The sequence below is a fragment of the Mobula hypostoma genome, chromosome 7 (genome assembly GCF_963921235.1).
Source record: "Mobula hypostoma chromosome 7, sMobHyp1.1, whole genome shotgun sequence".
NCBI classification, from domain to species: domain Eukaryota; kingdom Metazoa; phylum Chordata; class Chondrichthyes; order Myliobatiformes; family Myliobatidae; genus Mobula; species Mobula hypostoma.
The window spans coordinates 158,219,845-158,246,260 of NC_086103.1; the positions used below are offsets into that span (position 1 = coordinate 158,219,845).

General features: G+C 39.6%; 1 protein-coding gene across 8 annotated transcripts in view; it reads right to left on the reverse strand.

The window, feature by feature from the left end:
- Positions 1–26,416, reverse strand: part of LOC134349699 (F-box-like/WD repeat-containing protein TBL1X) — a 396,148-nt gene that overhangs the window by 41,600 nt on the left and 328,132 nt on the right. For all 8 annotated transcript variants that reach the window (XM_063054425.1, XM_063054418.1, XM_063054419.1 and 5 more), the window contains 2 exons: positions 17,875–18,020; positions 492–705 (listed from right to left, as the gene is read on the reverse strand). In XM_063054425.1, the coding sequence (XP_062910495.1) occupies positions 492–705; positions 17,875–18,020 (360 nt within the window). The remainder of the gene's footprint in view (positions 1–491; positions 706–17,874; positions 18,021–26,416) is intronic.

The window sequence follows — 26,416 nt, forward strand, 5'->3', positions numbered from 1 at the left end:
TTAGTATAGCTATAAATGATTGATTTGTAAAATTTCTACAAACTATATACCTCCATAGGTTGTATACACATATACATGTCAAAGTGATGACTCTGCTAGCTGCTTACCAAGGCAATGGGAAGGTGAAATGTCAATGGCATACTAACATATAGTTATATAATTAGTTATACTGATGTTTAATAAATAAACACAATTCCAAATAGTAACAATAAAATATTCTATAAATATTCTTAGAATACGCTATTTAGAAGTAATGGGCCTCAAGAAGTGTATAAGGGCTAATGCATATATATCTAAAATAAAATAATAAAATTCCAATTAAGAATGGCAGATAATTCTACAACAGTCACTTCTACATATCTAGTTGTAATTTTTAAACGTATCATATCCTTAAATTTACCATTCCTGGAAATTACAAACAGAAATAATTCCTTAGTGTTAGCAACTAAATGTTCCAATTTTTAGATGAATAAGTATCCTGCGATACTTACTTGTGATAGTGTGTGCCCCATTTTCCTCCCCATTAACAGTGGCTTCTCCATTCTTTGGTGTTGTTTGCTGTGGAGCTGAAGATGCAGCTGCTGCTTGCTGCTGTTGTGCCAGTTTATCTCTGAATGCTTGCTGTCTAGTCTGTACAACATCAGGCATCACAGCATCTATTAGAGACAGCGATTCAATTGGCCTGCCGTCAAACACTGTGCCATCCTACAAAGAGGGAAAAAAAGTTAACAACACAAGATCAAAGTGAACAAATGCAATAGGAAATGTAAACAAATCACACACAAACACATATTTTCATTGAAGTCTTGCAAAGTCTTAACCACTTTCCCACCACACTGTCTGATACAACACTGCCATAGAAACACCGGCTTCACACTGAGAAAGTACAAACAGTGACAGAGATACTTCTATTGAATAAGATTACATGTAAAATAACAGACTAAAGGTTTGCCCACATACTCAAATTCAGCAAATCCCAAATGAAATTCATTAGATAGAAAAAGACTCATTTTAACAAGAAGGCTGTCATAGGTATGTCACTTTTGAGTTTCTGAACTTGTTTTTAATATTATATACGGTATCTAAAAAATCTTTTACCAGAAATTATGTGAATTCTTACTTTCAATTACTCTAAATGACTTGAGGTAACTTATTCTGGCCTGGGATTTCATAATGACGAAAGAAAAATATAAAAATAGAATTAGCAGGCAGCAATTTGGCCTCTCCTGTCTGCTATGCTATTCTTTGATTATATTGAATTGAATTGAATTGACTTTATTTCTTTATTTCTTACATCCTTCACATACATGGGGAGTAAAAATCTTTGTTATGTCTCCATCTAAATGTGCTATGTGCAATCATAGTTATTTATAATAATTTATAATAAATAGAACAGTTAATGTAACATAGAATACACTTAAATCAGCGTGAGTTCATCAGTCAGATGGCCTAGTGGAAGGAGCTGTCCCAGAGCCTGTTGGTCCTGGCTTTTATGCTGAGGTACTACTTCCCGGATGGTAGCAGCTGGAATAGATTGTGGTTGGGATGATTTGGATCCTTCGTACTTTGTTCTATTGCATTTTCAGAATTCCTCTAATATACGTACTGTATATACACAGAGTGGCCACTTTATTAGTACTTCCTATACCCAATAAAATGGGCATTGAGTGTATGTTCAATTACAAACAAGAGAAAATCTGCAGATGCTGGAAATCCAGTCCTGATGAAGAGTCTTGGCCCATAATGTTGACTGTACTCTTTTCCATAGATGCTGCCTAGCCTGCTGAGTTCCTTCAGCATTTTGTGTGTGTGTTGACTGAGTGTATGTTTGTGGTCTTCTACTTCTATAGCCCATACACTTCAATGTATTCAGAAATGCTCTTCTTCACACCACTATTACAGCATGTTGCAGCATTTGAGTTACTGTTGCCTTCCTGTCAGCTTGAATCAGTCTAGCCATTCTTCTCTGACCTCTTTAATTAACAAGGCATTTTCACCTACAAAACTGCTTTTTATTATTTTTCCCACCATTTGTTGTCAACTCTAGAGACTGTTGTTAGAGAAAACCACAGGAGTTCAGCAGTTTCTGAGATACTCAAACCACCCCCATCTGTTACCAGCAATCATTGCACGGTCAAAGTCACTTAGATCACATTTCTTCCCCATTCTGATGTTTGGTCTGAACAACAACTGAATCTCTTGACCATGTATGTATGCTTTTACACAATGAGTTGCTCCCACATGATTGGCTTATTAGATATTTGTATTAACGACCAGGTGTACAGGTATACTCAATAAAGTGGCCACTGAGTATATATCGAACAGCAATGAACACTCAAGAGTTGTCTGAGGAAACTGCAGTCTTTTACAAGATGGCAGCATGCATAGTCACAGTGACCTCTCCAGCTCCAATCAATGGTCTTTTCTATGATTGAAAAGCACTTTGCTCATAAAAAAAACACTAAACTCTGCAAATCTCCCTCACTAGTGAAATGGATAATGAAGATGCTGTTCAGTTATGGCCTAACATGTACAGTGGGCCACTGAATTGTGCTGTGGCCTACTAGCTACTCAGAGAAGTGGACATCAGAGCCTGTGTGCAAGGACATAAAAGCCCAGTAAGTGTGCTGGTATTCATGCGAGACAAAGTGGATAACTGCAGGCCCATACTCCTGACGATGTGACTCATAACGTCCAAATGCTAGAAAGTAAGCGAGATTACCTGCATCTGTGCCTGTACTAGTAGGAGATAAGGAACTGCTGCAAACTCGCCCTGACACAAATGTGGCTCCAGGGCACCATTTCAGACTTGCCCATCCAAGTAGAAGGCCTAATCTCCTTTCAAGTGGACAGAAGTGCTGTGACCTATGGTAAGACCCGCAGAGGAAGTTTGTGTGCCTCCGTCAATAAACTGGTGTGTGAATGGTTTGGTAGTAAACAGCCCATTGCTAACTTACTGAGAGAGTTCCCTGCCATTGTGATTATTACTGTTTATATAACCTTCTGTGCTGTTGCTGGGGAAGCACTGCAGGAGCACTATGGCACAATCTGTGACCTTAGAGGCCACTCACCCCAATGGTTTCTTTATTGCAGTTGGTGACTTCAATCATGCCAAATTAAAAACAGTCCTGCCAAAGTTCTACCAGCATGTCAATTTCGCAACCAGAGGAGAGAATATATGAAACCTGGTCTATACCAATGTTTGTGGAGCCTACAAGGCTGCCCCCAGTCTCCGCCTTGGATACTCAGTTCACATACTGTATCCATTTTGCTAATCTCTGCATACAAACCACTGATTAAATGAGTCAGAAACAACAGGAATTCTGCAGATGCTGGAAATTCAAGCAACATACATCAAAGTTGCTGGTGAACGCAGCAGGCCAGGCAGCATCTATAGGAAGAGGCACAGTCGACGTTTCAGGCCGAGACCCTTTGTCAGGACTAACGCCACTTTCAGGGAATTATGTATCTGAACTCCCAGATCCCTTTGTTCCTTCGCACTCCTCAGTGCCCTACCATTTACTGTGTATGTCCTACCTTGATTTGTCCTTCCAAAATGCAACACCTCACACTCGTCTGCATTAAATTCCATCTGCCATTTTCTGGCCCATTTTTCCAGTTGGTCCAGATCCCTCTGCAAGCTTTAAAAGCCTTCCTCACTGTCCACAATGCCTCCAATCTTAGTGTCAGCAGCAAACTTGCTGATCCAATTTACCACATTATCATCTAGATCATTGATATAGACAACAAACAACAATGGTCCCAGCACAGATCTCTGAGGCACACCACTAGTCACAGGCCTCCAGTCTGAGAAGTAATCATCCACTACCACTCTCTGTCTTCTCCCACACAGCCAATTTCGAATCCAGTTTACAACCTCTCCATGGATACCTAGAGTCTGAACCTTCTGAACTAACCTCCCATGTGGGACCTTGTCAAAGGCCTTACTAACATCCATGCAGACAACATCCACAGCCTTTCCTTCATCTACTTTCTCGGTAACCCCCTCGAAAAACTCTACAAGATTCGTTAAACACGATTTACCATGCACAAAGCCATGCTGACTATCCTTAATCAGCCCTTGGCTGTCCAAATACTTGTATATCCGATCTCTCAGAACACCTTCCAATAATTTACCTACTACTGATGTCAGGCTTACCAGCCTGTAATTACCTGGTTTACTTTTGGAGCCTTTTTTAAACAACGGAACAACGTGAGCTACCCTCCAATCTTCCGGCACCGCACCTGGGGCTAAGGACATTTTAAATATTTCTGCCAGGGCCCCTGCAATTTCTACACTGGTCTCTCTCAAGGTCCGAGGAAATATTATGTCAGGCCCGGGGGATTTATCTACCTTTATTCGCTGTAAGGCAGCAAGTGCCACCTCCTCTTTAATCTCCATATGTTCCACGACACTACTGCTTGTTTCCCTTCCTTCCATATACACTATGCCAGTTTCCTTAGGAAATACTAATGCAAAAAAGAAACTGTTTAAGATCTCCCCCATCTCGTGAGGCTCCACACATAGATGACCACTCTGATCTTCTAGGGGACCAATTTTGTCCCTTACTATCCTTTTACTCTTAATATCCTTGTAAAAACCCTTCGGGTTTACCTTCACATTATCTACCAAAGCAACCTCACGTCTTTTTTTTTGCCTTCCTGATTTCCTTCTTTAGTATTTTCTTACATTTTCTATACTCTTCAAGTAACTCATTTGTTCTTTGTTGCCTATACCTGCTGCATACCTCTCTCTTTTTCTTAATCAGATCGCCAATATCCCTTGAAAACCAAGGTTCCCCATGCCTGTTAACTTTGCCCTTAATCCTAGCAGGAACATGAACACTCTGCACTCTCAAAATTTCGCTTTTCAAGGCTTTCCACTTATTGAACACATTCTTGCCAGAAAACAACTTATCCCAATCCACTCTTCCTAGATCCTTTCTCATTTCCACAAAATTGGCCCATCTCTAATTTAGAACCTCAACTTGAGGACCAGACCTATCCTTATCCATAATTAACTTGAAACTAATGACATTATGGTCACTGGACCCAAAGTGTTCGCTTACACATACTGTACTTCTGTCACCTGACCTGTCTGGTTCCCTAATAGGAGATCAAGTATTGCTTCCTCTCTCGTAGGTACCTCTATATATATTGATTTAGAAAACTTTCCTGAACACATTTGACAAACCCCAAGCCATCTAGCCCTTGCACAGTGTGGGATTCCCAGTCAATATGTGGAAATTTAAAATCCCCTACTATTACAACTTTCTGTTTCTTACATCGGTCTGCTATCTCTCTACAGATTTGCTCCTCCAATTCTCTCTGACTATTGGGTGGTCTATAATACAACCCTATTAGTGTGGTCACACCTTTCCCATTCCTCAGATCCACCCATATGGCCTCTGTAGACGAGCCCTCCGGGCTGTCCTGTCTACACACAGCTGTGATATCTTCCCTGACTAGTAATGCCACTCCTCCCCCTCTATCATGTCTGAAACAACAGAACCCTGGAACATTAAGCTGCCAGTCCTGCCCCTCCTGCAACCAAGTCTCACTAATAGCAATAATGTGCCAATCCACATCCTAAGTTCATCTGCCTTACCTACAATACTCCTTGCATTGAAATAGATGCACCTGAGAACATTTCTATCACGTACAAATCTTTGATTTCTGTCTATACATGAAGTCATCGCATGACCTGTATCCTCCTCCACCTCACTATCTGCTCTATCATTCTGGTTCCCCTCCCCCTGCAAATCTAGTTTAAACCTCCCGGAGCAGCACTTGCAAATCTACCCACAAGGATGTTAGTCCCCCTCCAGTTCAAGTGCAAACTGTCCCGTCAGAACAGGTCCCACCTTCCCTGGAACAAAGCCCAATTGTCCAGAAACATGAAGCCCTCCCTCCCGCACTATCCCCTTAGCCACATATTTAGCTGCATTATCTTCCTATTTCTAGCTTCACGAGTATGTGGCACGGATAGCAATCCTGAGATTGCAACCCTGGAGGTCCTATCCTTCAACTTTACACTTAACTCCCTAACTCTCCTCGCAGGACCTCCTCCTCCTTCCTATCCACGTCATTGGTCCATACATGGACCACGACATTTGGCTGCTCACACTCTCTCCTGAGAATACCGAGAACTCGATCCGAGATATCGCGGACCCTGGCACCAGGGAGGCAACAGATCATCTGGGATTCTCAATCTCTCCCACAGAACCTCTTATCTATCTAACTAACTATCGAATCCCCTATCACTACTGCTCTCCTCTTTTCCCTCCTTCCTTTCTGAGCTGAGGGTCCAGACTCGGTGCCAGAGATGCGACCACTGCAACTTGTCCCTGGTAGGTCGTCCCCACCAACAGTTTTCAAAACGGTATACTTATTGTTGATGGGAACAGCCACAGGGGTGCTCTGCTCTTTCTGTCTATTCTCTCTTCTGACAGTCACCCAGCTACCTGCCTCCTGACTTTTGGGGGTGACTGTCTCCCTGAAACTCCTGTCTATTTATGCCTCTGCCTCACGAACGATCCGAAGATCATCCAGCTCCAATTCCCTAACTCGGTTTGTCAAGAGGGGCAGCTGGAAGCACCTTTTACAGGTGTAGTCATCAGGGACAATTGTGCTGTCCCTGACTTCCCACATGCTGCATATGGAGCACTCAACTGCCCTGACTGCTGCCTCCATTACCTACTCTTAAGTTAATTAAATTAATTTAAAGGAACTTACCCAGCCTTACCTCACTGGGAGCAAGCTCGTCCTCAGCTCGCCGAAGCCTCTCGAGCCAAAGCCTCAAAGCTCCACTCCTACCCTGAACCACTCCTCGCTGGCCGTTCCTCTTCAGTTACCCCTCCTTTTATGTGTCCCTGCCAATTACCTCAAGTACTCATTCCCTCTAATAAACTAATCAACACTCTTCAACCCTTCAGTTTAACCCTTCAGTTGACCTCCACGCTCCTTTTAAAGCACACTCACCTCAGCTCCTCAGCTGCTTCCCAACACTCAGCGCTCTCCCAAGCCCCTCACTCCTCCTCCTGCTGCGACAGTCCCGCGATTACACTGTCCCCCGTGTTTAACAGTTGGAGAGTTGTTCTTTTCATGAAATTCTGCACCCTTTTTCCTCCAAACATACCTTTGCTCACTGCAGCCAAAAAGTTATATTTTAACTTCATCAGTCCACAGGACTTGTTCCCAAAATGCATCAGGCTTGTTTAGATGTTCCTTTGCAAACTTCTGACACTGAATTTTGTAGACTTCTGACTCTTCATGGAAGAGTCATCAGAAGAAAACCTTTCCTTAGTGAGGACGCAGGAAAGGTTTTCTTCTGATGACTCTTCCATGAAGGTCATATCTGTGCAGGTGTCGCTGCACAGTAGAACAGTGCACCACCACTCCAGAGTCTGCTAAATCTTCCTGAAGGTCTTTTGCAGTCAATAGGGGGTTTTGATTTGCCTTTCTAGCAATCCTACGAGCAGTTCTTTCGGAAAGTTTTCTTGGTCTTTCAGACCTCAACTTGACCTCCACCATTCCCGTTAACTGCCATTTCTTAATTACATTACGAACTGAGGAAACGGCTACCTGAAAACACTTTGCTATCTTCTTATAGCCTTCTCCTGCTTTGTGGACATCATTTATTTTAATTTTCAGAGTGCTAGGCAGCTGCCCGGGAAGCCCATGGCTGCTGATTGTTGGGACAAAGTTTGAGAAGTCAGGGTATTTATAAAGCTTTGAAATTTGCATCACCTGGCCTTTCCTAACGATGACTGTGAACAAGCCATAGCCCTAACAAGCTAATTAAGGTCTGAGACCTTGGTAAAAGTTACCTGAGAGCTCAAATCTCTTGGGGTACCCAAACTTTTGCGTGGTGCTCCTTTCCTGTTTCTCACTCTACAACTGTACAAAACAAAAATAATACACTAATCTTGCTTAAAATGTTGAAAAGTATGTTTCATCTTTAACTTTATGACTCTTGGAGATTAGTTCATCTTCTACTCACTTAACTATTCACAGTAACAGAAATTTTGACCGGGGTGCCCAAACCTTTGCATGCCACTGTATATATATACACAGACAGATGACAACAATCTTGAACTTTATTCCTAGAAAGGGGGAAAAATCATGGAAAACTCCTGCTGATATTGTCTTTCCACAGAGAAGAATATGTTTGTTACAATACCAGACTCTGGTGTGATGCACCCTTTGACAAAATATTGTCTTCTCACAGCCATCTTAGCTGCATTACCCAAGAATTACTTAGCGCCTTGAGGAGTAGGCAACAAGTAAAACTATGATTACTCTTATCCTTGATAAGGATAAGAGAAAATCTGAACTGTCTTAGCAAACATGCAACATGAAAGCAATGCTTTAAAAAGCAACTCGTGGTGAGCTACATCAGTTACACTGATTTCTCCTCAATATAAAAATGGGTGAGAACTTGTATGTTTTAGTAAAGCATAATGCAAGATAATAGACAATAGGTGCAGGAGTAGGCCATTCGGCCCTTCAAGCCAGCACTGCCATTCACTGTGATCAAGGCTGATCATCCACAATCAGTACCCCGTTCCTGCCTTCTCCCCATATCTCTTGACTCCGCTATCATTAAGAGCTCTATCTAACTCTTTCTTGAAAGCGTCCAGAGAATTGGCCTCCACTGCCTTCTGAGGCAGAGCATTCCACAGATCTACAACTCTCTGGGTGAAAAAATTTTTCCTCAACTCTGTTCTAAATGGCCTACCCCTCATTCTCAAACTGTGGCCTCTGGTCCTGGGACTCCCCCAACATTGGGAACATGTTTCCTGCCTCTAGCGTGTCCAATCCCTTAATAATCTTATATGTTTCAATCAGATCCCCTCTCATCCTTCTAAATTCCAGTGTATACAAGCCCAGTTGCTCCAATCTTTCAACAAATGACAGTACCGCCATCCCAGGAATTAACCTCGTGAATCTATGCTGCACTCCCTCAATAGCAAGTATGTTCTTCCTCAAATTTGGAGACCAAAACTGTACACAATACTCCAGGTGTGGTCTCACCAGGGCCCTGTACAACTGCAGAAGGACCTCTTTGCTCCTATACTCAACTCTCCTTGTTATGAAGGCCAATATGCCATTAGCTTTCTTCACTGCCTGCTGTACCTGCATGCTTACTTTCAGTGACTGATGAACAAGGACACCTAGATCTCGTTGTATTTCCCCTTTTCCTAACTTGACGCCTTTCAGATAGTAATCAGCCTTCCTGTTCTTGCCACCAAAGTGGATAACCTCACATTTATCCACATTAAACTGCATCTGCCCACCCACCCAACCCGTCCAAGTCATCCTGCATTATCATAACATCCTCCGCACATTTCACACTGCCACCCAGCTTTGTGTCATCTGCAAATTTGCTAATGTTACTTTTAATCCCTTCATTTAAATCATTAATGTATATTGTAAATAGCTGCGGTCCCAGCACCAAGCCTTGTGGTACCCCATTAGTCACTGCCTGCCATTCTGAAAGGGACTCGTTAATCCCTGCTCATTGTTTCCTGTCTGCCAACCAATTTTCTATCCATGTCAGTACCCTACCCCTAATACCATGTGCTCTAATTCTGCCCACTAATGTCCTTGTGTCCTTATCAAAGGCTTTCTGAAAGTCCAGGTACACTACATCCACTGGCTCTCCCTTGTCCATTTTCATAGTTACATCCTCAAAAAATTCCAGAAGAATAGTCAAGCATGATTTCCCCTTCATAAATCCATGCTGACTCGGACCAATCCTGTTACTACTATCCAAATGTGCCGCTATTTCATCTTTTATAATTGACTCCAGAATATTCTCCACCACTGATGTCAGACTAACTGGTCTATTATTCCCTGTTTTCTCTCTCCCTCCTTTCTTAAAAAGTGGGATAACATTAGCTACCCTCCAGTCCTCAGGAACCGATCCTGAATCTATAGAACATTTGAAAATGATTACCAATGCGTCTACGATTTCTAGAGCCACCTCCTTAAGTACCCTGCGGTGCAGACCATCAGGCGCTGGGGATTTATCAGCCTTCAGTCCCATCAGTCTATCCAACACCATTTTCTGCCTAATGTGAATCTCCTTCAGTTCCTCCATTACTCTAGGTCCTCGTTACATCTGGGAGATTGTGTCTTCCCTGGTGAAGACAGATCCAAAGTACCTGTTCAACTCATCTGCTATTTCCTTGTTCCCCATAATAAATTCACCCGTTTCTGTCTTCAAGGGCCCAACTTTGGCCTTAACTAATTTTTTCCTCTTCACATACCTAAAGAAGCTTTTACTATCCTCCTTTATATTCTTGGCTAGCTTACCTTCGTATCTCATCTTTTCTCTCCGTATTGCCTTTTTAGTTATCCTCTGTTGCTCTTTAAAAGTTTCCCAATCCTCTGGCTTCCCGTTCAACTTTGCTATGTTATACTTCTTCTCTTTTATTTTTACACTGCCCTTGACTTCCCTTGTCAGCCACGGTCGCCCCTTACTCCCCTTAGAATCTTTCTTCCTCTTTGTAATGAACTGATCCTGTATTATTCCCAGAAATACCTGCCATTGTTGTTCCACTGTCATCCCTGCTAGGGTATCTTTCCAGTCAACTTTGGCCAGCTCCTCCCTCATGGCTCCATAGTCCCCTCTGTTCAACTGTAATACTAACACTTCCGATTTTCCCTTCTCCCTCTCAAATTGTAGATAAAAACTTATCATATTATGGTCACTACCTCCTAATGGCTCCTTTACCTCGAGTTCCCTTATCAAATCCGGTTCATTACACAACACTAAATCCAGCATTGCCTTCTCCCTGGTAGACTCCAGTACAAGCTGCTCTAAGAATCCATCTTGGAGGCACTCCACAAACTCCCTTTCTTGAGGACCAGTACCAACCTGATTTTCCCAGTCTACCTGCATGTTGAAATCCCCCATAACAGAGTTAATATAAAGATTAAAACAATAAATGCAGTCAGGAAACAAGTGCACTGTTAATGTGCATTTTGCATTGATTTTTAAGTGAAATATGAATATCACAAACTGGGGTACAAATTGGTTCTTATAGGATTGTTTGAGCTGATATAGTGGAGACTCTGCATTGGGTTTCACTCCCACTATAGTTATAGAATCAAATTTTGGAAGATAAGTACAATATACACATATTGCTACACTAAATATTTAGGGGAGAGGCCAAGGAAATACTTGTCATTTTGACTTTACAAGGGTAACGTACACATCGTAATGTTACAGTGCAGCTTTGTACGTAAAGTTGTTCCACAATGATGACAAAGAAGAATAAAACATGCTTCACAGTGAAGTTGCCAGTATGTGTGTAGAGAAAGAAAAGCTGAATTAATATTAAAGATGCATATCCTTACAGTACAACTGGCCAGTTCTGATACAAACAGTTCAGAATAATACCAGGTTTATAACTGGTTATAAGCTTATCTGGCTTCAACATTAACCCAGTTTTTTCTCTTTTGAAAAGACTGAGTGTTTCCAACACTTTCTTACTTTCCTAACTTCTGTTACCTTTCCAAGACAAAATTCAAATGATAATACTGAAAATGAGAATCAAAATAGAACGCATAAGCCATTTGGCTTGTTGCCTCTTCCCCGACATTCAATATAATCATGGCTGATAATTGGTCACAATATCGTATTCCTGATCTCCATCCATACCCCTTGATACTTTATAGAAAAATTCTACGAATTCTGCAAGTGTAAAAAGATCACAAAATTGAACACCCACATAAAATTCAAATCTCATACAATGTTAAAAAGTGAACATTTAAATATTCAGTATGACTAGATTCTCAGACATCCCACCTCTCCTGGAAGTTCCGGGAGTCTCCTTCATATTAATAGTGGCTTCCTTATGCCTGCAAATTATATACAATGTCCTGGAAATCAATTTTTTTGAGAGCTAGCGAGCGAGAGAGAGAGAGAGAGAGAGTGTGAGAGTGAGAGAGAGCGTGAGCAAGCGAGCGAGAGCATGAGAGAGCGAGCAAGAGAGAGTGCGCCATGGCAGTGTGTTCCAAAAAATATATATAAAACGTACGTCACCCCAGACTACACTAAAGTGTACCCATGCCTAATAGGGGTCAAAAATAATGACAGTGTTGCTCGCTGCACTGTTTGCAACAGTGACTCTTCTATTGCCCATGATGGGTTAAGACTGTGAAAGACATGTTGAGGTGAGTTTAACAGGTGTCATTCGTTCATTAGCATAGCTAACATTATTTAAACTCGCTGGCTAGCTGCTAAGGTGCTACTCTATTGCAGACATCCCACCTCTCCCGGAACTTCTGGGAGTCTCCCGCAAATTGATGGTGCTACCTCCCTGAAATGAGTTTTTGCAGGGTGGGATGTCTGGATTCTCTTCCTTTAACCACACCACAACCAGCTCCATCCTAACAATGAATAAATCCTCTTGCGTTTGGTCTTGCATCATCAGGTGGGTTTGTACTGGATTCATTTTACCGGTGACAGAACAAGCAGCTTCACAGTTTTGTGTTAGAAAATTTGCAACAGTGCAAATTGTATTTTGCTTCAGTTCAGCCACATCTGAGACCTTTCTCTAAATCTTCAGAATTTTGGCCACAGTCAGCATTATCACAATTGCTTAAGGCTTCATATAAATCATCCCTTCCTGTTTTGTAGTACAATGGTTGTCATTTTGCAATCGACTTACATAATTCCCAGGGACTTAGAGGTCAAGTATCTTATTTCCTGGTTATATAGGTGCCAAACTATGATCTCTGCATTTGTGTAATGATTAGTGCCTTAATTTGCTGCATTTAGTAAGTAAAATGATATGTCTTGGAAAATGCAACATTTCCAGCAGGGCAATAACTGAATGCACTTACAACCCCTTAAAGTCTAATGTGCTGCAACATCAACCATAAATATATGCTTTGGTCCTTCAGTTCCGAGAACTTTTTACTTATTTCTTCTTTAATCATTTTTATTTTAGTTTAATTCCTGAAAGAAATAAATACACTTTGATGAGTTTCGGACCTTGAGTGACAGTAACCTCCTGTATGCCAGGAGCATCTCAACTGAAATTGTTCACAAAAAGGGCATCATATAGCAAGTCCAATGTACACAAACACTAGTTCCTGAAGCAAGGGCTTTTGCTCACAACACTAGGAACCCCATGCCAATTGTGATGCCTCACTTCTCACTGGCTTGGCTAAGATAAGTTCACACAGCTCAGAGCAGAAATCAATCCTGTTTAAATACTCATTAGATAAATTCCCTGAGCCATCAGGGAGCCTTATTTGCTCTTTCATAATCGAGCCTTAGGAGTTAATTATGAGAGGACTGGAAGCAGTTTCAGACTAAGTGATGAAAATGCATTTTAGCTCACTCGGGGATATAAAGCCTGTAAGCATCTGAATTTTAAAGTTTAATTGCTACACATATTCAGACCTCAGTGAATTTTCTGACCAATCTCCAGTTGCCTGATCAAAAGATAAAATATAGACAAAAGAACTGCCATTGTGTCATTAAATAATCCACTTCACATGAAGGCCAATTTTATGACTCAGCAAAAATGGAACAGCAGAGGCAATACAACATTAATCACTGCCTTGTCTGCATACCACCATCAGTATTTATAGGGGCTTGTGAACTTTGAATATCCTCACCCCATTACCTGGCCTACAGCCTTCAGCTGATTTCACATCACCCTAGGATCAGCTTTGGTAGCATGATGACTATTATTTGCATGCAACTGGTTGTTGGCATGGCAATCAGAACAGTCTCTGGATTATGGATATAGCTGCCAACATGAAGGAACAGGTGGTTCATTCTGCCTGCTGCCCAAAATTCTATGCTTGAGCTTGAAATCTAAACCTATATATGAGCACACTGGAACCTTATTTCTTGCAGAAAAGAACTAACTACAAAGACAACATTTGTCTACAATTTTGCGTTTAGTGGCAAAGTGGCTAATGTTTTATGTTAACCTTGAAGAAACCTAGATTGAAACAATCTAGTGGTCCCTGTAGCATAGCCTTATCTTTACTGACATTCAGGCTCAATGGATGCCTAAAATGCTGCAGCTGTGTTGTCATCACTGAAGCATTCAAAGACAATTAAGTATATTACGATAAACATTCAAGAGCTGAAATATTAGCAACATTTTTAAAAAGATCAATTTAAATGCAATACATTTACTTGAAGGAAAAATAATCCACATTGTATTTCTTTTAAAGGGTCACAGAAATTGGTAGGCAAAGATGTGGCAATGTATTCCATTAAAAACAATCTTAATCTTCCACAATTAAAACATTTTCAGGGTATTTTACATTGAAATTAGTTTGTAAATATATAATTCTTTTCCTCAATTAATTGATATCCAGAAGGCTGCCAAACAATGTAATTATTGGAGGAGTAGTTTCACTAACAGCATGTTTAGGATTTATATATGCACATAAAGTTGCATCGGTTTCATGATAATGGAACAAACGAAAGATTTGCTATTCTTACAACCACAACATCTAGGACAATGACATTTTCAAGTCCACATTTTGTAAAATAACTACAGCTGAAGTTTTTGTGATTAGTGTACGAGGACCTCTGCTGTTGCTTATATATATTGTATGAAAATCTGAAATATGGGGTCATTAAATTTGGAGTTTGGATGAAGATTGGTGGTGTTGTGGATAGGGTAGAAGATTGCCAAAGGATACAAAGGTATATAGATCAGTTACAGGTATGGATGGAGAAATACCAGATGGAATTTAAACAGGAAAAGTGTGAGGTGCTGTATGTTGAGAGATTAAAAGTAAAGGGAAAGTACGCAGTTAATGGCAAGACCCTTAACAACATTGATGTACAGAGGGATCATGGGGTTCAAGTCCGCTGATCTCTGAAAGTGGACACGCCAATTGATGAAGTGGTAAAGAAGGCATATGTCATGCCTGCATTTATTATTCGAGGTACTGAGTTCAAGAGTCAGAAATTTATATTGCAGCTTTATAGAACTTCAGTTAGGCCACATCTCGAGTACTGTATTTACTTTTGGTTGGACCATTATAGGAAGGATACAGAGGCTATAGAGAGGGGCAAAAGAAGTTTACAAGGATGCAGCCTGAATCAGAGGGCCAACAAAGAGGTTGGACAAACTTGGATTGTTTTCTCTGGAGTAGCGGAGGCTGAGTGAAAATCTACCAGTAGCTTATAAAATTAGGAGAAGCAAAGGGAGACTAGACTGCCAAAATCTTTTTCCCAGGGTCGAAACATCTAATAGTAGAGAGCATGCATGTAAGGTCAGAGGGGAATAGCTCAAAGGAGATGTGCAAAGCAGATGATTTGACACAGAGTGGTGGGTGCAAGGAATATGCTGCCTTGGGTGAATGCAGATACAACAGATGCATTTAAGAGGCTCTTAGAAAGACACACAGATCTGCAGAGAATGGATAACATGCAACCAGAAGGGTTTAAGTGTCATTAGCTTAATTAGTTGGGCATAACACCATGGGCAGAAGACCTGATTCTGTGTTGTACTGTTCCAAGTTCTAAAATATACAATGATGACAAGGCAGCGGCATGTATCCTGTTCACTTTTCCACTTGCTAGGCCAGGTAGTCAGTATCAATCCAGCACAATGTTAATAGTGGACTAATACATAAGATTAGCATCTGAACTAATACATAAGATTTGTATTTTGAATGAGGGAATCAGGGGCAATGAAGTGCCAAACTTCAAGAAAGGGTTAAAGTTAGAACAAAAAGATGAACACATCCCATACATAAATGACTTATAGACAGTCAATGCACACTTAAAGTTTGCAATTAATGTAGAGATAGCTGCTTAAGTGGAGGAATAAACAACAGTATATGCAACATTTTGTAACGTCTAAATATAGCATTGAGCTACTACAGGTATAAAATTGATGCTATCTGATCCAAGAACTTGCACAGCTCTGAATAATTAAGTTGACCACCAATCTTACTTACAACTTCTGCTTACTCCAGGCATGACTTAATTTAACTCAAGTACTATGATGTAATTCTATTCCCGTTCATTTACCAAAATTGATAGAGCAAAGCACATTTCAACAGTTATGTTTAGAATGCCACATTTTTCTAAATAATATTCTCACCTAGAAAAAAAAGTGCTTAATTGGATGAACAGACACAGGCAAGAGTTTGTTTTGCAGATCACATAGCTATTTGCACATCAGTATGGTGATTGTTAATGCAGGATTACAATAATCCAAATTGCACACCACAGTGAAGCAGGAGGATTGAAATAGCTGCTTGATCAAAATGAATGCACATGATTTTTCTAAAAGTTGCTGAGCTCTTCACAAAGAAATGGGCACTGCATACTAAGGACTTGCATACTAAAATGTTTAGATTTGTTTTAGTTGTGCATTTAGAGCACCTTTGTGTAAAAAAAAATTCTTAAGTTACTATTATTAGATATTAAGGTTGTTGATTTGTTAAAAAATGAAGACCTGCTTCAGGTTCATTTTGGCTAGGTTATGCAATGTTAAATTTTCGCTTTGTTTTGACACAGTGAAGCTAGCTAAACACATCTTGGACCAGTACTTTTCAGCTGAAATGGATGAAAAGCATGGAAAACAATGGCCAAGAATCTGTGATCAGTGGTAAACCATCCACTTAAGTTATTGACCCATAGAAAGCTTTGTATTTGTTCTACGGAGTTTCTCTAACTGGAACATGCTGAGAGACGCAGACCCCATTCAGAGTAATAATTAAAACATTACATTAAAACATAAATAACATAAAAAGGGAAACAATATAAATATATCAACATTTACCTTTGTCCAAAGCTTTACTCTTCATGCAAAGAAACCCCTCCCTCTACCATAATACTCAAGTGGATTCACCATTTTAAATGGTGAGGTTTTGAATGCATTTTACATCCCTATGTCTGTGAAATCTCACAAGTTAACGTAGTTACATATCAGTAACAGCAATTATTTCTTTTAGTTCACTGTCTTGACTATGCTAAAATTCTTTCAATTGGGGAGCTGTTCAATTAAATTCATGCAGTTCCACAGCCCATGTACAACTTTTTGAAGATAATACCTAGGACAGTCAAAAACTCTTGTATTTTTGTTTGAGTTTAAGGATATCATTGTTGTTTTAGAAAAAAGATTTACTTCTTGTTTATGGTACAGTTACATATTTTCCAAATACTGTGTTTGATACTGATTTAGAAAGCTCTTCAAAGTGTAAATAGCCTTTGTTTAGGGAAACTTGGAATGCCGGGTGGATGGGCTGTATTATTTCCTGTATACAAAGCTAACAGTAAAAGGTTTACAGTTCGTACTCTGGCTTAATTATTCCAGCAATATTACTAGGAATGCATTAGCTGTCATTGGATCCTAACTTAAGTACAAATCATGAATAGTAATGTTGGGACATCACCTGAATGTACCATTTGTTATATACACTGAGGTCAAGGATTTTTCAGTCAGAAACATATTTGAAAGTGAGCAACAGATTTTTATTGGGTTATTAATATAGAATAGAATGCTATATATTACTATGGAATGCACAATGCTGTTATTATTATAATTCTCAAGGCAAGTGGAATATTTAATTTACTGCCACAGCTGGATGAGAGTTTAGGTAGATAATAAGGCTGCTCCTGGTGTTCACTTACAGTTTTATATCTAGTTCCAAAAGCATAACCAGAACTGTAAAAGCCCTCAATGTGTTAAGAAATGCCAAAGGTTTTGAGATGTTTCTGGCATGCTTTAGTGAAACTATTATTCAACACAATTAACATCTGAGAAATTCACTCAATCTCCTTAAGCTCTTTCTGTTTGAGCATACAACCAAATAGAAGTAACAAAAATTAACAGAGATGCAAGTTATATACATTGTTTATCAAATCACCTCATTGATGCTGATCTCTGCCTCGACATACTGCAAACCCTTCTGAAGGATAGAGATCAGTGCTGCAGGTGGCACTAGTGTCCCGTTGATGTTTGACTGACTTATGTGACTTTCTATTCCGAATGTGAATGCTGAATGAGAGAAACCTGCGGGGATGAGAAAAACCACCATTAATTAAAAAGTTACAAGTAAGCAACATTACAGAGGTCACCATGTTTACAAAGAGCAGTAGTACACTACTGTATATCAAGATATAAACTTCATTTCAAGTATTTTTATGTTGTTTATTTCAAGTATTTTCATGCAGATTGATGTAGGAGCATTCATTTTTCACTTCTTCACTCAAGTCTTTCCAATTGGTACAATGTAATTTGTCACATCATGAATGACTCCCTTTCTCCATTTCATTATAGCTCTGATGTCAGATTATTTGCTACGTTGGCCCCCAGTCACAATTCTTACAAACCCAATGTATCCAATGCTTCCTAAGGTACTTGGATATCACTTTTAAAAATATTAAACCCCTGTAAAACTTTGCTGCAATGACAGACCTCACTCAAATTTCTGCACACATTCCAGTTCTTGCCAGCCTCAGCTGTCCTTTTATCCACCATTGTGCTATCTTCGTAGTCCTCAGATTTTACGTCAATCCATCCTGTGGCTGCACAGGGTGGAGAGAAATGAGGAACAGAAGTACAAGCCATCCCAAAACTCAACGGGCATATAAATGTACTCCAGGCATCTGTTCAAGATGTCATTCTGCAAGTGGTCAGACTTAAATTCCTGTGGCATGCAGCTATCCCCATAGCTATATTTTTTATCTCCTTTATTTCCAGCTCCCATATGGCACTCAGCCAACTCAGTGCACTCCTTTGCCTAAATGTTCATTGGTTTCTCATGGGACACTGTGGTTTGCTTCCTGCTTTGTCATGTTTTGCTCTTCATAATCTCGTGTTAAAGCTTCTTGAGCAAACCTTCAGCTGTTTTCCTTATTTTTCTCATACTCATGACTGAAAACCATTTCCTCGTTTGCATTAATATTAGTGCATAAATACAAATTTATCTCTCATTTCCTATTTATAGAAGCACAGCATGATAACAATTGCTGCAAATAATCGCAAATTATGCAATTAATGATGCATTTTGCTACAGAATATAAAAAACATAAAATACTATGCAACATGAGATACACTTATGTTACTGCCATAGGCCAATAATATGTGAGAATAATGATATAATAATAATTATTCATATTATAGTTATTATTGTTATTTTTTTTCTCATCTCAAGCTGGTAAAACCTGAGGTACGGGCATAGCCAAGCACACTCATTTCTCAATTGCTAGGAACTTTCAGACATTTCTAGTGGTGTTTAGTATTGTGGCTTTCTGAAAGTTTACATAACTATTGCTATGTAGCCCTAATTGTTTAATACTATTGTGTAGTGCCTTTGGTGTGATACCAGTTGTAGATTTTACTATCAGGACAATGTATGTTCATGTTCCAAAGTCTTTCAATTTCCTCATCTAATTCAGCATATTTCTGGTGTTTTTCACTTACTGATTTCTGTAAGTTAGTGTGTTTGGAACAGCTATATCCGTTACGTAAGTTATCCGTGCTTGTTTATTCTGTATTGTTATATCCAGACAGTTATTATAGTTTGCCCTATCTGCAATAACAGATCGGTCGTAATACAATTTGTGGGGACTCTGACCCTAAAGCTGGATCAGGCTTGTATTTATAGCAAGGTACGATTTCTTTTATGAGTTTGTATTTTAAAGCAAGCTTTTGATGAATGATATCGTTATTATTATTATTATTATCCTTTTAGCAGAATATCTTGGTCCAAAACTGATCTGGAAGATTTACAAAGAGAAATAAGAACTGAAATTAACAAATTTTAGAAAACACTATGTAAGCTTGAATGCACTTAGATTAACACTATCTAGAACAGGAGGAAGAGGAATAACAGTCATAAAAAAAAATTATACAACAATCAGATAAAACTTCTAAGGCTAGATTTTTATCAATGAATACAGGATTCAGCACTGCATGTGAGCATAGGCAATTCTGATAAGAAGTACACACCACTAAACTTAAATGAAAGCACAACACAGAAAAATGAAGAAACATCACTACTGAAGAAAAAGTTAACCAATGTAAGAGCATGAGCCTCCATGGAAGACATCAACACGATCTGAGCAGACTAGATACAGAGCCAGGCTAAGAAGTAGCAGATGGAGTTCAATCTGGAAAAGATATACATTTTGGAAGATCGTACTTCAGACAGAGTACAGAGTACAGGGTAAGGCAAGATTCTTAACAGTGTGAAGGAACAGATGAATTTTGGGGGTCTATGTCCACAGATCCACAAAAGTAGTTGTACAAGTTGATACATGGTTTAGTAGGCACATGATGTGTTGACCTTTATTCATCGGAGGACTGAGGTCAAGAGCCACAGGGTAATGTTGTAGCTCTATAGAAGTCTGCTTAGACCACACTCAGAACATTGTGTTTAGTTCTGGTCATCTCATTATAGGAAGGATACAGAAGCTTTCTAGAGAGTGCAGAGAAGATTCACCAGGATGCTCCCTGGATGAGAGGACATGTCTTATGAGGAAAGGTTGAGCAAACTAGGAATTTTCTCTTTGGAGTGAAGAAGGATGAGAGATGTCTTAACAGAGATATATAAGATGATAAGAGGCATAGATTGAGTGGGTATATTTAGATTTAGAGTTACAGCATGGTAACAGGCCCTTGCTATCCAACAAGTCCCTGCTGCTCTATTGTACCCATGTGACCAATTAACCTACTTACCCATTTAACTTTGGAATGTGGGAGGAAAGTGGAGCACCTGGAGGAAATAGAAGCGGTCATGGGGAGAACAAATTCTTAAAGACAGCAACGGGAAATACACCTGGGACAATGGCGCTGTAATAGTTACACTAGCTACCACTTTATCATGCTGCCCCAAAGGATAGCTAGCACCTTTCTCCCAGGGTGGAAATGGGTAGTATGAGAGGACACAATGTTAAAGTAATTGGAAGAAAGTATAAGGAGGTTGTCACACATAGGTTTTTTTTACATAGAGAGTAGTTTGTGTGTGGAATGTGCTGCCAGGGATGATGATAGAGGAAAATACATTAGAGACATTTAAGAGAAAGAGACTCTTAGACAGGCACATAAATGAAAGGAAATTGGAGGGCTATGCACGATGGAAATGTTAGATTGATCAAGGAGTAGGTTAAAAGACCTGCACAACACTGTGGGCCAAAAGGCCTGTACTCTGCTGTACTGCTCTATGTTCTAACATAAACAAAAGAGGAAAGTAGGCTTTCCATACTTGAAAATGCAAATAGCCCACAACATCCTGCAATTGAGGAAATCCAATATGCAGAAAATTGTTGCAGTTAGTACCTACAGTATTGGTTTGCTTTACTTCCTGCGTTAATAACACTAAATGTACATGTACTTAGTATCTAAACTTTCATATTGTGCTTTGACTAATTGCAGAAGTCTGGAAAGACTTTGTTGTCAAAACTACTTCTGTTTTCATCAGCCTATGATTTTTACACTGTTAAAGCAAGTGAAATGAAAACCACTGACTGAGCAGCAAATAACAGATGCTTTGAATATAGTGGCCTACATGTTGAGGGAAATGCTTGAAGTTCAGCACTTAATTGCCCATATTTCTCTCACTGTTGTCAGCAAGTTCATGATTTCCGTATGCAAGCTAGAAACATGGATGACGAACACTTGCCGACAGTTGTTTGCAAGTATAGAACACAAAGTTGTAGCAATTTCCCAAAATTTTACAAATCACTATGGCTAAGTTTTAGTTTACATGCATGTTTTAAAAACATACATTTTTTTAAATCTTTGTTTTAAATGCTTTGGTTTTTGAACTTGCCTGTCAAAATGGTGTACCAGGGTATGGCCACTGTTGCATGCAAACAGCTACTTGAAGCCACAAGTGAGAGTTGTGTGGCTGGTGGGGGACCAAAGTTGAGCGAGCAGCTGCAGAATAGACATGATAAGCCCCTTCACCAGAGGTGCTAACCCTTCCCTGGACCTCTGGACCCCCTAACACATCAGCATGAATTCCACCATCAATAACTATTAGGAACTGACACACTGTTTTATAGGACTACGGTGACACTGATGAAGTTCTTTGTTCTGTATTTCATTTAAATATATAATTTGTTACTCAGTTAAATAGTAGTTTTTTTTATACCTTTTTAACAACTTCCATGAAACTCCAGCTAATTAGGGCAGCCATTTAATTGGGCTAAGATGTACTGGTCTCAATGTGTCCCAATTAACCAGAATGCACTGTATTTATACAGTATATCCTTTGAATATAAGCATTTTATAAACTGAGATAAGAAAAATTATATCAGGCAAAGAACATAATCAACAAATTAAACAAATATTTCATGGACAAACAAAGACATTAAAAAAAATCTTGTGGAAATAGTGGAGAACTATAGGTCTAGTGCAGTTTTTCCCAACTTTTTTCAGCCCAACCTCCCCCCTCCCCCACCCGCCCCAAAGCACCTTCAAACTTGCCAATGCCCTTTTTAGGCACAATATACCTTCTGGCGCTCCATAGTGTAAAAATATGTCTACCATATGCTAACATGAGAAAAATAATTCTACTTTAAATTTTTATTTGTCTTTAAACCTAGCTTACAAAGTACCTGTGTGCTGTACAGCAGCTTCGATATAATCATGATCCTTTCGCTTGATGGTTTTTAACAAGAATTGACGTATCTGATTCAAGTTGTGATAGCAAAAGCCTCGTCCCCATGTGTAACCATGTCCAAGTGGTTTCTGTTTTTTGCGAGTATGTGATTCACTGCACTGAAGCTTCTTTCAACAAGGTAGGAGGATGGAAATACAAAGAAGAGCAGTTTGGCTCTTCTCCAAAGACCAGGAAACTTTGTATGACAACATAGCCATGTATCACAAGAGCTACATACATCAAAGTTGCTGGTGAACGCAGCAGGCCAGGCAGCATCTCTAGGAAGAGGTACAGTCGACGTTTCAGGCCGAGACCCTTCGTCAGGACTAACTGAAGGAAGAGCTGGTAAGAGATTTGAAGGTGGGAGGGGGAGGGGGAAATCCAAAATGATAGAAGACAGGAGGGGGAGCGATAGAGCCAAGAGCTGGACAGTTGATTGGCAAAAGGGATATGAGAGGATCATGGGACAGGAGGCCCAGGGAGAAGGAAAAGGGGGAGGGGGGGAAAACCCAGAGGATGGGCAAAGGGTATAGTCAGAGGGACAGAGGGAGAAAAAGGAGAGTAAGAGAAAGAGTGTGTGTGTATATAAGTAACGGATGGGGTACAAGGGGGAGGTGGGGCATTAGCAGAAGTTAGAGAAGTCAATGTTCATGCCATCAGGTTGGAGGCTACCCAGACGGAATATAAGGTGTTGTTCCATTTGGCCCATTGAGTCTGCTCCACCATTCAATCATGGCTGATCCTTTTTTCCCTCCTCCTCAATCCCACTTCCTGGCCTTCTCCCCATAACCTTTGATGCCATGTCCAATCTCTGCCTTAAATACACCCAATGACCTGGCCTCCACCACTGCATGTGGCAACAAAATTCCACAATTTCACCACCCTCTGGCTAAAGAAATTTCTCCGCATCTCTGTTTTGAATGGATGCCCCTCTATCCTGAGGCTGTGCTGCCTTGTCCTAGACTCTCCTAACATCTACTCGGTCTAGGCCTTTCAACATTTGAAATGTTTCAATAAGATCCCCTCTCATACTTCTAAATTCCAGTGCTATGCTATTGTGTCATCCATTAATTTTATCACTTGTCGGTAATATATATGGGCAGCTTGCAACCCAGCAGAAAATCTGATGAATTTTTGCATTTTTGTTCTGAATGCAATCAATGCATCTTGAATAACTGTTCACAACACTCAAGTTGATTGTCAGTAATTATATCAAACTTGTAAAATAAACAAAGAAATCATAGTAGTTTTGGTTGCTTCTGCTGTTTAAGACTGCTGTCACAATACCCTTTGCTTATTTTGGGATTGTGGATCTATAGAAATAATTATTCAGTTCATACACATAACTTTGTATATACAGTATATTCAATCATAGACAATTAGGTATTGCTAGGTAATCGGTGAAATACATAATCATCTACCAATATACAGATAATCTCTCTTAGGAGTAATCACACCTTAGTCAATTTAATATTAAAACATTTTCTGTTATTATGGATAAAATACAAAATAAAGAATTGTTTGGAAATCATCTACATAGCTTTGATTGATGGAAAATATCAAAGAGCTCACCATTGTTCAGTTGAATCACTAACATCTTTTGCAATAATTTTTTTTAAATACAGATGCTGGAAATCTGAAATAAAAGCCAAAAGTGCAGAGTGCAGAAAAATGAATAAACATAAGAAATATCACTCCACTGGATATTTTTGAACTGAATTCCTTTTAATTATTTAGAATTAAGTTAAAGTTTATCAGTTTGAGGTGGGATGAAAAATTAAACTCAAAGTTCAGAGTAAATTTATTATCGAAGTACATATATATCACCATATACAACCCTGAGATTAATTTTCATGCCGCCATTCTCAGTAAGTACAAGGAATACAAAAGAATCAATGAAAAACTACACACAAATGAATGGACAACCAACATGCAAAGACAATAAACTGCAAATTCAAAAAAAAGAGATGATGATGATAATTAAATAAATAAACAAACAAACAATACATAAATAAATATTGAGAACATAAGATAGAGAGTCCTTGAAAGTGAGTCCATAGACTGTGGGAATAGTTCAGTAATGGGACGAGTGAAGTTATCCCCTTTGATTCAAGAATCTCATGGTTGAGGGGTAATAACTGTTCCTGAACCTGACAGTCGGGTCTTGAGGCTCTTGTACCTTCTTCCTGATGGCAGCAGCAAGGAGCATGGCCTGGATGGTGTGGGTCCTTGATGATGGATGCTGCTCTCCTGCAACAGTGCTCCATGTCAATGTACTCACTAATGGGGAGGGCTTTTCTGTAAGGGACTGGGCTGTATCCACTACATTTTGTAGCTTTATCCACTCAAGAGCATTGGTGTTTCCATAGCAGGCTATGATGCAACCAGTCAAAATACTCTCCACCGCACATCTATAGAAGTCTGCCAAAGTTTTAAATGACATGTCGAATCTTTGCCAAACTTCTAATGAAGTACCTTACATGTTGGACCCAGGACAGATCTGAAATAATAACACCAAGGAATTTAAAGTTGCTGACCCTCTCCACCTTTGACCCCCAATGAGAACTGGCTCATAGACCTCTGGTTTCCTCCTCCTGAAGTCAATAAACATCTCCTAGGTCTTGCTGATATTGAGTGAGAATTTATTGTTGTGGCACCATTCAGCCAGATTTCCGATCTCCCTCCTACATGCTGATTCGTCATCACCTTTGATTCAGCCATCGACAGTGGTGTCATTAGCAAACTTAAGTATGGAATTGGAGCTGTGCTTAGCCTCATAGTCAGAAGTATAAAGCTTAAGTGATTTTAAAGTTCTTTAATAATTGTTAATTGACTTAAAAGAAAGGTTACCAATCTAATACTAGATATAAATATGGCATTTTTATAGAATGGTTTAGAAATTTATCCTAGTTTCACAAAACATTTTCATCAACTTACACCATTTCAAGTGCTTTGTGTACTCTAATAGTATTCTGTTTAATGAAATAAAGAATATCCAACAAAAGTCTGTGGCTTGAATTTTCAAAATACATTTTTTTTTACCGTCTGCTCTTTATCAAATTACGCTATTGCTTCGCACTGTTGTAACTATATGTTATAATTATGTGGTTTTTGTCAGTTTTAGTCTTGGTCTGTCCTGTGTTTCTGTGATATCATAATAAAGGCATTCATTAGTCTTGCGAGACCATGGATCTGCGCCTGGAAAGTCTTCACTCTCCAGAGTGCAGGCCTGGGCAAGGTTGTATGGAAGACCAGCAGTTGCCCATGCTGCAAGTCTCCCCTCTCCATGACACCAATGTTGTCCAAGGGAAGGGCATTAGGACCCATACAGCTTAGCAACAGTGTCATCGCAGAGCAATGTGTGATTAAGTGCCTTGCACAAGGACACAACACGTTCCCCTCGGCTGGGGCTCAAACTCACGACCTTCAGGTAGCTAGTCCAATGCCTTAACCACTTGGCCACGTGCCCACTGGAAGAACATTGTATCATTTCTTAATGCATGCATTTCTAAATGACAATAAACAAGGACTGAGTGTCCTCATAATCTAATCTAATCTAATATAATAGTTTTTAAAAATGGACACTTGGATTAACAAATTCAGATTCTTAGCTTCCTGCCAATGAGGTAGCATTTGGGCAAAGCCCTGTTTAACCAGCTGCATTGACATAAACAGAAAATGAAAATATGGCTTCTGTGTGAACCATTCCTTCATCAATCATTGAGCACTCGACCTTTACTGGAGTCTAAAATTTCTCTTTATGGGTTACTGAAGAAGCTCTTTTCAACCTGCCTCAGTC